The 14,245-nt window shown below is 39.6% G+C and overlaps 1 protein-coding gene across 1 annotated transcript; it reads left to right on the forward strand.

The window, feature by feature from the left end:
- Positions 1-4,174: 4,174 nt before the first annotated feature.
- LOC111968135 (gastrula zinc finger protein XlCGF57.1) lies at positions 4,175-11,721 on the forward strand. Its single transcript, XM_023993699.2, has 2 exons — positions 4,175-4,467; positions 10,357-11,721. The coding sequence occupies exons 1-2, from the start codon at positions 4,272-4,274 to the stop codon at positions 11,475-11,477; spliced, it is 1,317 nt and encodes a 438-aa protein (XP_023849467.1). The 5' UTR covers positions 4,175-4,271; the 3' UTR covers positions 11,478-11,721.
- The last annotated feature ends 2,524 nt before the right edge of the window (positions 11,722-14,245 follow it).

Consider the following 14,245-nt stretch of genomic DNA (forward strand, 5'->3'; position numbering starts at 1 on the left):
TGAGGACAACAACATGTTGGCTTCAACTTGGCTTTCCATACAAATCCCTCCATTACAAAAGGAACCCATTTTTGTTCGCTTTCTCATTATAAAAACAGCAATGGTGAGATTAATGCTACGGCTATTCATGGATGTATTATCTGTGCCTGCTTCGGCCACAATAGGCTTCAGAAAATCGACATGCATGCATCCAATTTATTTAGTCAGGCACGTCCACATTATTCTATGTTAGGCCCTATTTCTACAAATATCCCTAGTGAATTGATGTTGATCATCTGTTGTCTGCTTGATTGACATTGATATTATTATTTGACCCTGCTGGTCATCTATGAACATTTGAACATCTTGGCCGTGTTCTGTTATAATCTCCACCCGGCACAGCCAGAAGAGGACTGGCCACCCCTCATAGCCTGGTTCCTCTTTAGGTTTCTTCCTAGGTTCTGGCCTTTCTAGGGGGAATTCCTAGCCACTGTGCTTCTACACCTGCATTGCTTGCTGTTTGGGGTTTGAGGCTGGGTTTCTGTACAGCACATTGTGACATCAGCTGATGTAAGAAGGGCTTTATAAATACATTTGATTGATTAATTGATTGATTGATTGACAGCAAGGCCTCCTTAGATTTAAGAGAGAAAGCATCAAGGTAATGAGTTCATGTTTTCTATTTATTTAGTCAGGTATGTCCACATTATTCTATAAATGATACAATTGTATATCATTGAGGTCCTTGAAAATTGTAATTTTAAATGCTTAAAGGATGTATAATCCTAGGCCTATTTTGTTGTATAGGTAGAGTTATGGGCCAATTTGCATATATTCCTCTAAGTACATGTGGAACTGCATAAAAATACTTTTTATTTTGGTTTCAAACCATTTTGAAATGTTGATCCCGATGTCACACATTGGCCCCATTGTTTATAGAAAGACCCATACATTGCACTGTACACAATTATCTGTACAAAACAGATGAGTTTGAACAAAAAGCTAGCTCATATGAAGTGCTGCTGGACTTCTACGGTGGTCAAACAGTTTAATGTGGGGTGCTTGGACACGGTACAGGCAAAACAATCGATTGTGTGTCCATAAAACCAGGGTCCAGTCTACTCACTAGAATCCCTAGACTACAAAACAGATGAGTTTGAACAAAAAGCTAGGTCATAGGAAGTGTTGCTAGACTTTTACTGTGGTCAAATAGGTTTGTGTGTGGCCCCTGGACATATAGCACTGTACAGGAAAAACTATTGATTGTTTGTGTCCATAAAACATGGGTCCAGTCTGCACTTTTGTGCTGTCGCTTTAACTATTTTAGCTTACTCTTTGTTTGCTTCCAGTGTGAAATAAAATGCCATTCTATGCCAGACTTGCACTGTTGGCTTTGCCCTATAACTGAGGTGACAAATTCTGACTATTAGCAGGTGATTAGGTGAGAAGCTAACTGCTTCAGCAAAAACAATGGAAACAATGTGATCAGTAAATGGAGTGTTAACTGTCTGGCATACCTGGAAATTACRTACATTATCCTAATGATGAGAAGGCTGCAGACTTCACACATTTAAATCAGCCAGCCTTATGTGTGAAAATATGCACCAGGTTAAGTGTTTGGCGAGACAAATCAAATATATATTTTTGAGGCAGTATCCTAGTGAGATCATGTTGCTACAGGTTAATATCCCTCCAATTATCACATGTATATTTTTCTTAAAATGACATGGAAACAATGTTGATTCAACCAGTTTGTGCCCAGTGGGCTGACTATGAAGAGGATCTTGCATAGAATTAGAAAATTCTGTTTTACTGATGATACATCTCATGCATAGTATTTCATTAATTAACTTCATTGTGATATTTATGAATTAAGAATGCTTTTTAACCAAATTGCATCTCTTGACTTTTGAATAAATACAGTTGAGGACGGAAGTTTACATACACCTTAGCCAAATACATTTAAACTCAGTTAATCCTAGTAAAAATGCCCTGTTTTAGGTCAGTTACGATCACCACTTTATTTTAAGATTGTGAAATGTCAGAATAATAGTAGAGAGAACGATTTATTTCAGCTTTTATTTCTTTCATCACATTCCCAGTGGGTCAGAAGTTAACATACACTCAATTAGTATTTGGTAGCATTGCCTTTAAATTGTTTAACTTGGGTCAAATGTTTCAGGTAGCCTTCCACAATCTTCCCACAATAAGTTGGTTGAATTCTGGCCCATTCCTTCTGACAGAGCTGGTGTAACTGAGTCAGGTTTGTAGGTCTCCTTATTCGCACATGCCGTTTTCAGTTCAGCCCACAAATTTTCTATGGGATTGAGGTCAGGGCTTTGTGATGGCCACTCCAATACCTTGACTTTGCTGTCCTTAAGCCATTTTGTCACAACTTTGGAAGTATGCTTGGGGTCATTGTCCATTCGGAAGACCCATTTGCGACCAAGCTTTAACTTCCTGACTGATGTCTTGAGATATTGCTTCAATAGATCCACAACTCCTTGCTCGCACACGCTTTTTCAGTTCTGCCCACATATTTTCTATTGGATTGAGGTCAGGGCTTTGTGATGGCCACTCAAATACCTTGACTTTGTTGTCCATAAGCCATTTTGCATTATGGCCAAACAGTTCTATTTTTGTTTCATCAGACCAGAGGACATTTTTCCAAAAAAGTACGATCTTTGTCCCAATGTGCAGTTGCAAACCGTAGTCTGGCTTTTTTATGGCAGTTTTGGAGCAGTGGCATCTTCCTTGCTGAGACGCCTTTCAGGTTATTTCGATATAGGAGTCGTTTTACTGTGGATATAGATACTTTTGTACCTGTTTCCTCCAGCATCTTCACAAGGTCCTTTGCTGTTGTTCTGGGATTGATTTGCATATTCACACCAAAGTACGTTCATCTCTAGGAGACAGAACACGTCTCCTTCCTGAGCGGTATGACGTCTGTGTGGTCCCACGGTGCTTATACTTGCGTACTATTGTTTGTACAGATGAATGTGGTACCTTCAGGCGTTTGAAATTGCTCCCAAGGATGAACCAGACTTTACGGAGGTCTACAATTTTTTTTCTGAGGTCTTGACTGATTTCTTTTGATTTTCCCATGATGTCAAGCAAAGAGGTACTGAGTTTGAAGGTAGGCCTTGAAATACATCCACAGGTACACCTCCAATTGACTCAAATGATGTCAATTAGCCTATCAGAAGCTTCTAAAGCCATGACATAATTTTCTGGAATCTTCCAAACTGTTTAAAGGCGCAGTCAACTTAGTGTATGTAAACTTCTGACCCACTGGGATTGTGATACAGTGAATTATATTTGAAATAATCTGTCTGTAAACAATTGTTGGAAAAATGTATTGTGTCATGCACAAAGTAGATGTCCTAACCGACTTGCCAAAACTATAGTTTGTTAATTAACAAGAAATGTGTGGAGTGGTTGAAAAACGAGTTTTAATGACTCCAACCTAAGTGTATGTAAACTTCCGACTTCAACTGTATATTGTTTGTTTGTAGAATAAGTGATGTTCCTCAGAGTGTAAACTGTGGATTTGGAAACTAGAAGTGCTCCTTAGTAGAATCGACGTACAGATCATTTTGTATGGTGCAATATGTATGTCCAATATGAAAATATTGGATTTAACTTGATGGTCCGACCCTACTGTCCGGTGTTTCTGATGGTCCTGGCAGGGTTTCCAGGCCTGTTCAGAAATCTTGTGTTCATGAATGTGCAGTTTCAAAGGACACTTTGATAATGAATAAAGTTGACTTCATAGCTTTTATTGGTAAGGTTATCAATACGACTTGGGTTGTGGAAAGCAGAAATGGTAGGTTGAAGGTTATTGTGGAGATGACAAAAGAGATATTGGAGTAAATTTTTTAAATTTATTTATTTAACTAGGCAAGTCAGTTAAGAACAAATTCTTATTTACAATGACGCCTACAGATGTTACTGTTGAAATGATTGTTGACATGCTGAACAATCTGAAGGGTGGAGTGTTTCAGCATGATATATATAACGTTTAATGGGTTTGGGAAAGGGGGTTTGGGGGGAGGGTGTGTTAGAAGTTAGGGATTTATTTGGTTTTGAATTTTATTTTCATGGTAGTACAGAATTGGGGAGATCATGATTGATCGTACATTCCAGCACAGTAGGTGGCGGCATGCACATAAACGACTTTTTGCGGACCACCATGATACCATAGAAGCAGCAGCAACATTGTGTCCGAACGTAACTAGCAAATCTTGCTGCAAAAACAACAATTTCTCAATCTCATTCCTTTCTTCCCCAACATGTATAAACTACAGCTGCTTAATCTGTTTCTCAACGAAAAATTAATCGCAGTTCCTTTGGAGATATCCGTGGCAGTTAAAAAAACGATAGCAGAGCACCAGGAAGAAATCTGCCGTTTGAGACGGGCGAATGAACGTTTACGAAGAATCCTGGATTTGGTTTTCAAACCAGAGATAAAGTTGCATAGATTAGCAGGTTTGTGACTATATCTCTCTATTTGCCTTTCATTTGACATTTAGCACAATTTTAGAGGCTTTGCGTACCACATATTAGCCATATACTGACAGTGGGAGAATCTCAAATGTTTTGCTCAATTTTTCGCGTCTCTCCTCCGCAGGGTTGCCAGGTGTTGCTACATTTTCGAGAGAAATGACGATTCAAAGCCCCCCCAAAAGGCCTGAACCTAGGCTAATTTTATTTCACACCCTAATTAAACTTGCCAATTTTTTTCCCATCAATGTATGTCGATCTAACTCGTATGATTAAGTCACAAGGGAGTATGGTATATGGCCAGTATACCATGGCTAAGGGCTGTTATTTCATGACGCAACAAGGGAGTGCTCGGATACAGCCATTGGCCATATACCAAAAATCACAAAGGTGCATTATTGCTATTATAAACTGGTTACCAATGTAATTAGAACCGTAAAAAGTTTTTTTGTCATACCTGTGGTATATGGTCTGATTTTACTTTGGCTTTCAGCCAAGCAGCATTCAGGGCTGAACCAGGTTTATAATTGTAAATAAAACCCGTTTGCCCATGTGCATAACTATAGATACATCTGACAGGAGAGTTTGAGTGATGAAAGTTGGACAGAGGATCTCAGTCTGAGCAAGAAACACTTGGATGAACATAAACTAATGTTAGGCTATTTTCTTGCAATTGTGCTCTTATGTGCCAGATGTTGAGACTAAAAAACATTATAAATGGTATCCTATAGCCCCTGATAGGCCAACATCTAATTTTAGATGATCTACAGTAGCCTAGACAAGATGTAGGCCTGATGTAAATTCAATGATCTAGCAGCTTGCTTAGTTCAAATTAACAGACTCATTTATTCCACATGAATAGTGAGGCGATTTCGAGGTAAGAAGTGCTTGTGTTTCCCAATAGCCTGCTGGAATAGGCTACTGAGGATGGGGTCATAATTTCAATCTCTGAATTAAATATTAATAATATGTTGCTACCACGTTGTTGTGTTGCTACCATGCTGTGATGTTGTCTTAGGTCTCTCTTTATGTAGTGTTGTCTCTCTTGTCGTGATGTGGTTTTGTCCTATATTTATATATATATATATATATATATATATTTTATCCCGTCCCCGCAGGAGGCCATTTGCCTTTTGGTAGGCCGTCATTGTAAATAAGAATTTGTTCTTAACTGACTTGCCTGGTTAAGTAAATATGAAGTGAATATACTTGTATTTATTTTTCTCCCTGTAGCCTAATCTGACTACTGTTACCATCAATCTAATGCGTTCTAGCAACTGATCGGCAGTTGCGATAGAACTTTGATAACTTCCAATTTAATTAATTAAACGTCCATTAAAATTTGCAGAATAACATAAGGCTACAACAACAATAAACTGAAGTTATAGGCTATTTATTCAATTGGTATGCCAGCTCCTATAGGCTACACAAGTGGCACAAATTGATTTGCAATGAAGCCATTGATATCGTCATTTCAACATATTTATTGTATCAAATGGTAGCCTACAATGGCATATACATTAATAGTTTACTTGATGGCCAACAAAGGCACATTTTAATGTCAGTGTCATTGAGGACTTAACAAATAAAAAGAACCACACGAGGGAGTCTCATAACTTCCATTTCAGATTTCCACTCGTGCAGCCCCCAAGAACTAAGCATGTATAAAACATTTAGCTCTTTAATTACTTGTTATTTTTTATTTCTTATTATTTGTATTTTTAAACGGCATTGTTGGTTAGGGCCTTGTAAGCAAGCATTTCACTGTAAGGTACCTGTTGTATTCTGCGCATGTGACTAATAAAATTTGATACCCTTTTCTAGTAATGTCAACATTCGACTGCAGTTTAAACCACCTCCAAGCGAATGTATATAATAAGCTCTAGTGCGCCCAAAGTCGTTTTCCAGTGCTTTGTCTGCACTATTTCTTGATGTGCATCAGTTCTAGCGTATTAATATGATTTACGGAAAAAGGGTTTAAAATAGATGTCTCCGTAATGACAATCTAAATAGTCTATTTACAACTGGTAAAAAGTTGTCATGAGGTGCGCGCATTCTCCTCATGCTCACGTGACTCAGCCAATAGCTGTAGTTCCCTCTCAACAGACACACACCCCTCTGGGCCTCCCCATCACTCACTCACACCTGACAGTAAGCTGCAGGTCACAGTGAAATATATATATATTTTTAAAGAGAAATGCCATGGCAGCCGCGGTGCAACTTAGAAATAGCCCAAAAACCAGCAACCCGCGACCAATACATTTTCATGACATCCTTTTTAAAGTAACCCAATTTGCGGGAAAACCAAGAATATGGCAACACTTCTCTGCTGTGGTTGTCTCCTCTTTTTGAAAAAGGTCAAAGATAACTACATCAACTAAAATTGTGGCTTTTGTTTGAGCTCTTTTAAAAGTATTTTTGAAAATCAAGATTCCATGCGCTCTAAGTTTGTCTAAATTCAGAAAGTGGCCTACTTTGTCTGTCCATATAATTATTCCATTGCTGACAAAGTCTGTCATAATGTCGTGATCCAAGCCCATGCTTGCTATTATTATTTATTCTCACCCAGGCATGTTTACTAAACAACAGATCATTAGAACATAAAATTACAAATGTAATTACCTTCATCTAAATATGTGTCTGGATAAATGCGGTTAGAATTAAACTACCTTCATCTAAATCGGTGTCTGGAATAAAATCAGGCAGTAGTAGCCAGCCATGCATTAGGCTGTTTTGTTCAGTGGTGACTCGTCATTCAGGGCAGGTGGGGCAGAACCACAACAGTTGAGTCCCACCTGTTTAGCTAAAAAAAAATGTACACATACACACACACACATTGCCTTCGGAAAGTATTCAGACCCCTTGAATTTTTCTATATTTTGTTACATTACAGCCTTATTCTAAAATTGATTAAATAAATGTTTTTCCTCAGCAATCTACACACAACACCCAATAATGACAAAGAGAAAACGAGTGTTTAGTGATGTTTGCAAATGTATTCAAATAAAAAAACTGAAATACCTTATTTACAAAGTATTCAGACCCTTTGCTATGAGGCTTTGAAATTGAGCTCCGGTGCATCCTGTTTCCATTGATCATCCTTGAGATATTTCTCCAACTTGATTGGAGTCCACCTGTAGTACATTCAATTGATTGGACATCATTTGGAAAGGCACACACCTCTCTTTATAAGGTCCCACAGTTGACCGTGCATGTCAGAGGAAAAACCAAGCCATGAGGTCGAAGGACTTGCTCGTCGATCTCAGAGACAGGATTGTGTCGAGGCATAGATCTGGAGAAGGGTACAAAAAAATGTCTGCAGCATTGAAGGTCCCGAAGAACACAGTGGCCTCCATTATTCTTAAATGGAATAAGTTTGGAACTACCAAGACTCTTCCTAGAGCTGGCCGCCTGGCCAAACTGAGCAATCGGGGGAGAAGGGCCTTGGCCAGGGAGGTGACCAAGAGAACCCGATGGTCACTCTTGACAGAGCTCCAGAGTTCCTCTGAACCTTCAAGAAAGACAACCATCTCTGCACCACTCCACCAAATCAGGCCTTTATGGTAGTGGCCAGACGGAAGCCACTCCTCAGTAAAAGGCACATGACAGCCCACTTGGAATTTTCAAAGACATTAGACTCTCAGACCTTGAGTAACAAGATTCTCTGGTCTGATGAAACCAAGATTGAACTCTTTGGCCTGAATGCCAAGCGTTACGTCTGGAGGAAACCTGGCAACATCCCTACGGTGAAGCATGGTGGTGGCGTCATACCCAAGAAGACTTGAGGCTGTTATCGCTGCCAAAGGTGCTTCAACAAAGTAGTGAGTAAATGCTTATGCAAAATGTTTTTGGTTTGTAATAAATTTGCAAACATTTCTAAAAACCTGTTCTCTTCCTTTGTCATTATGGGGTATTGTGTGTAGATTGAGGTAAAAAAATAGTTTTACTACATTTTAGAATAAGGCTGTAACATGACAAAGTTTGGAAAAAGTCAAGGGGTCTGAATACTTTCCGAATGCTTTGTATACAGTGTTGGGGGAGGTACTCTGAAATATAGTTTAACAAGCTACCAATTACATCACACTGGAAGACGTTAAAACTACAGTAAAGCAATCCTTAAGAGGAATACACTGTATTTTGTTACTGTTTAAGTTACTTTGAAAAAGTAGTTCACTACATCATAACCTACGTCATAAAAATATTGTCATATCTACATCTGAAATGTCATATAATACAAAGTTAAGAAACATGAGTACAAGAACAGATGGTAACAGTGTAATAAGATCTGTGTGAGACAGAAAGTGAGTGTGTTATTCCAGGTGAAGCTGGTTGAGAGAATGCCAAGAGTATGCAAAGCTGTCATCAAGGGTGGCTACTTTTGAAGAATCTCAAATATATTTTGATTTGTTTAACACTTTGTTTTTGGTTCCTACATGATTCCATAGTTAATTCATAGTTTTGATGTCTTCACTATTATTCTACAATGTAGAAAATAGTAAAAATAAAGAAAAACCCTGGAATGAGTAGGTGTGGCAAACTTTTGACTGATACTGTACAGTTTGGGATTCCTCCTCTGTAAACGTCATGTGCCCGATGAACCGTGAGTGGAGAAGGAGAATCTAATTTCATACAAGCACGTTTGTTTCCACTTCTCGCCTCCTCTCCTTGACCACCTTTTACCTTTTTGAAAAAGAGGCAAGGAGAGGATGGAGGACGAGACGCGAGGAGTCAAGCAACCAACTGAGAATCTCCCTTATATTTTGGAATTCCTCTTCTGTAAATGTAATTTGCCTGATAGACAAAGCTTTGCTAGTCTTTGCTAGTGGACAAAGAGTCATTTCATACAAGCCCATTTGTTTCCACTGGACCAATTCCTTCGACCTCATGGATTAGTTTTTGCCCTGACATGCATTGTCAACTTGGGACTTTATTGTATAGACAGGTGTGTGCCTTTCCATATCATGTCCGTTCAATTGAATTTACCACAGGTGGACTCCAATCAAGTTGTAGAAACAGCTCAAGGATGATCAATGGAAACAGGATGCACCTGAGCTCAATTTCAAAGTCTCATAGCAAAGGGTCTGAATACTTATGTAAATAAGGTATTTATGTTTAAGTTTGTAAACATTTATAAAAACTTGTTTTCGCTTTGTCATTATGGGGTATTGTGTGTAGATTTATGAGAAAAACAAATATTTAATCAATTTCAGAATAAGGCTGTAACGTAACAAAATGTGGAAAAAGTCAAGGGGTCTGAATACTTTGCCTATATTTACAGTGCATTCGGAATCTATATCAAACCTCCAGCGGCATAGCTAAGCTGGTTTACTTATTTTCAACCAACCCTCTACTTGGCAATACTTTCTACATTTTGGATTCGGAAGGCACTGGGTGTCTTATACACACCTGTTTTGAGTTGCAGGTGGAACTCTGATAACCAGAGAATATTCATAACAATATTTAAACCACTTTTTGTGTGAGGAGTTCCCTCGCCAACTTAGATGCCGGACAACCTTCCATTTCCCAACGTCTTTGCAGGAGCTATTCATTTCTAAGTGACACGGCCACATGTAGAAGATGATTCCGGGTGCGTTCATAAATTCACTCTGGCTATCTACTCCGATTTCAGAGCACTCTCGTCTGAGTGTGCTAGAGGCTACCAATTTCACAGCAAAAACTGTTATTCATAATCTATATTTTAGGCCATTTTGTATTAAATTGTATCTAATCCGTGTCTGAACGAGTAAGCCTATTATATTTTACTGGGATGCATTGTGTGTTCAGTCCAATAATCAGTCAAAGGTGGGTAGTAGCCCCATTTCTTGTCACTTTTCAGTGTTTTAATTTTGCTCTTTCATCCTTTCTTCCCTCCAGACCTCCAGCAACTCACTCTTTCTGAAGAGGAGGTTAACTGTGGCCAGCAGCACTGTGAGCAGGAATGGAGCGCCAATCTGGGGCCGGTGGACTCTGATGCCGTAGAGTCTATATGGGACTCGATCAACATCAGAACGGTAGAGAACCAAACAGAATCAGAAGACGAGAGCAACAGAGAGTCCCAATCAACCAGTGACTATCAGCCCCACTCTGATGTAAACCCAGACAGTGACAATGGAAAAGTGGATGGAGTGGTGAGCAGAATACCACCGTCAAGGTCAAAGAGGGGAAGAGGACGGCCAAGGAAACACACCGGTGAGTCGCCTGATCTGAAATTTGGCGTGTGCGGGAAATTCTCGGCGACAGCAGCGAATCTGAAAAGACATCAACACAATCATCACAGTGAAGAGAGGCCAAGAAAAGAAACCAGTGGATTGCCTGATCTAAAATGTGACGTGTGTGGAAAATGCTTTACGGCAGCACGTAGTCTGATGAGGCATCGGCGGAATCGGCACAGTGATGAGAGACCGTACATGTGCGACACATGTGGACAATGTTTCACCCTGAACGGCTACCTGACCCGGCACATGAAGCGTCACACGGAGGAGAGACAATATTGCTGCACCGAATGTGGCAAATGTTTCTTTCACAAAGAGAACCTGGAAAATCATATGGGTGTTCATAGAGGGGGGGCTTTTAAATGTGACGTGTGTGGAAGATGCTTGACGACTAAAGGGGGTCTGAAATTTCATCAGAAAAAGCACACGGAACAGAAATCGCATCGGTGTAAAGAATGTAGCAAAGCCTTTTTCTGCAGGTCAAACCTGAAAAAGCATATGAGGATTCACACTGGGGAGAAACCATTTTGGTGCAAAGAATGTGGCAAATGCTTTGGTGAGAATGGAAGCCTGTCAAAGCATATGATGACTCACACCGAGGAGAAACCTCATCGCTGTAATGAATGTGGCAGATGCTTCGGTCTGAAGGGAAACCTGACAGTTCATATGAGGACTCATAGAGGTGAGGGAGTACAATGTCATTTGTGTGGAACTCACTTGAAGTTAGCATCAAGTCTGAAAAGACATCTGCGAACTCACAGAAAGAATATTCATAATGACTGAGAACATGTAAAAATCCTTTGTGTAAAATGTGTTAGTTGAAAGATACAATATTAAGAGGACATACCCCTCAGGTCACTGCTTGTGGTTAAAGGTACTGTCTGAAATCTGGGAATCTGTTCAATGGTAAAGTCCATTGATATAGTCGCCTATTAAGGCGTCAATCATGAGCTAAGCACAAATGTTTTACTTTATTTTGTACATGGTTACTTTTTGAAAATAAATTGGGTAGAGCCCAGAGAAAGGATGTTTATCCATTGTTCTTTGTCAGGTAGCGATGTAGCCCACATAATATACACTTATTATTTTAACTTCTATGGCACTTTTCATGAGCGAAAAAATTCTGGGTAGCCTAATTGCAGTTGAGGCAGTGGTGTGGTCAATTCTAGGGATGGGCATTTGAAAGAAAGTATTTTCTTGGAGTTCTCTTATGAAAATTATTGCGCACTCGCATGTTTGTGTGAAACGGGGCTGAAGGCAACAACAAAAAAAGTCTGCAGTATGCTATCGGTTGTTCCAAATACTGGATGTTCTGACAATTGAAAATTACATTTTAACATATTTTCATTGCACTTGACATAATTTCAGGAAATTGAAATTGCTTTTGGAAAGTCAGTTGGTATGGAATGCCTCGAAGTGACTGAATTTAAGTGGAATTGATCCCAACCCGAGTTATAGTAAGGTGTGTAGCACCCACGGCGATACTATATGCTTGAATACTTATTACATTTCTGTTCAATTGTTATCATTTAATTATATGGAAGCACCACTTGAGCCAGGAGTCTAAAGACACAATGGAAACGTCATTACCTCTGTTTCTCACTTATCCCATAACACCAGGATTGTCCTCTCCACAGGAGAGACTATGGTGACTTTTCTGACCAGCATCCAGACAGACAGATTAGCTAATCGAATACTTACCCATACTTTAACAAAAGCCTTTACCAAACCCTTAACCCTATTCATTTACAAAGTTCTCTTCCAGAAATGACATTTTTTGTTTAAACTGACCGGTTTTGTATTATAGGGACTGTAGTGAGTGGACTGGACCCTGGTTTTATGGACGCACAAACTGATGCGTTCTAACTGCAGGTGATATTGGGAGAGTATGTACATTATCCTGTGCTTACTACATGGCCGTATGTACTCTTAAATCTCTACCTGGCCCCCAATCGGAGCCTGGTTCCTCTCTAGGTTTCTTTCTAGGTTCCTGCCTTTTAGGGAGTTTTTCCTCACTACTTTGCTTCTGCCTCGGCATTTCTTGCTCTGTGGGGTTTAGGCTAGGTAACTACTGTAACTGTAAAGCACTTTGACAACTGCCGATGTACATTTACATATACAGTACATTTGAGTAGAATTTGAGTAGGATGGCTTACCCACCACTACCTATGTGTTTTTATTCTTAGATTTGTTTTAAATTAGTTTTTATTTTTTAGATATTCTGATCTATGCACTTTAAGATCCTATTCTGGATGTTTTATTTTCTTACATTTACATTTAAGGCATTTAGCAGACGCTCTTATCCAGAGCGACTTACAAATTCTTACCTTTGATATTGAACAGTGCATTGTTGAGGAAGAGCTTTTAAGTAAGCATTTCGCTGGATTGTTTCAGAATTTACACCGGTTATATCCTGTGCACCAGACAAAATAAACTTTGATTTGATGTTCCAGGAGGAAGCCAAGAGCTTCGTCACCCAGGAGAACCATGACTAGCGTATTATGGAATCCCTGGACAACCCTAAGAACTATAACTTTGCAATTGACACAGATGGCCACGTGGTGAAGAGGACTGTGCTGCAGCGAGGGAGACTGCAGTGAGGTAGACACTGCAGCACAGTCATCTTCACCACATGGCCATTTTTGTAGAGGGATGGCTTCTTCTTCTATGAGGTTTAACGGCGGTTGGCATCCAATTTGTTGCATTACCGCCACCTACTAGACTGGAGTATAACTCCCTTATACTTTACTTGAAAAATAAAAATTTACTAAATAAATACCCTACCATCTAACACTACACTCACTAATTTCAAAATTATATAAAATTAAATTAACACCCCCCTACTCCACTAATTAAATGTATTTATTCCTACCTCATGCCATCACCCTGAAAGGATGGAACATCATCACTTAACACATTCTGTAACGCTTCTGCTGTCAAGTCTCGCACACCCAAATACCTCTGCAGCTGCCACCACAACCTCCATTTCCTGAGACTTCTGATCCATTCCTGCAGTACGATTGATAACCATTGCTAAAAATGCAAAAAATCCGATCTTACTGAAACTTATTTCACTTTTTGGCCTATCCCTCTATACTGATATATCTCTACTACTCTCACCACTCCTCCCCCTTAACCCATCTAACTCTACTTTCTTCACTGCCTCAGCATTTGACAACTTCTGCTCTACTCTAACCCTGGAAACCTCAACCTGCCTCTCTCACACGGGACATTTCTGATCCCCAGCACCATGGGCACCACATACCACTACTTTCCCCAGGGCTACACATTCCTTTGTCTCATGCCCTTCTGCACACTTCTCACACATTGGACCCTCCCTCCTACACACTGCTGCCACATGCCCATAAACTTGACACCTGTAACATCTTAATATATTCGGCACATACGCTCGTACAGGATAACTTATATATCTTTGTCAGGCAAAGACTCAACTTTAAAACTCAAAATAACAGACAATGACTCTTCTGTTTCCCCATTCTCGCCACCCTGTCTGCGTCGCGTCGCATCAAACGATGAGCATCACATATGTA

Source organism: Salvelinus sp. IW2-2015, linkage group LG8 (genome assembly GCF_002910315.2).
Source record: "Salvelinus sp. IW2-2015 linkage group LG8, ASM291031v2, whole genome shotgun sequence".
NCBI classification, from domain to species: domain Eukaryota; kingdom Metazoa; phylum Chordata; class Actinopteri; order Salmoniformes; family Salmonidae; genus Salvelinus; species Salvelinus sp. IW2-2015.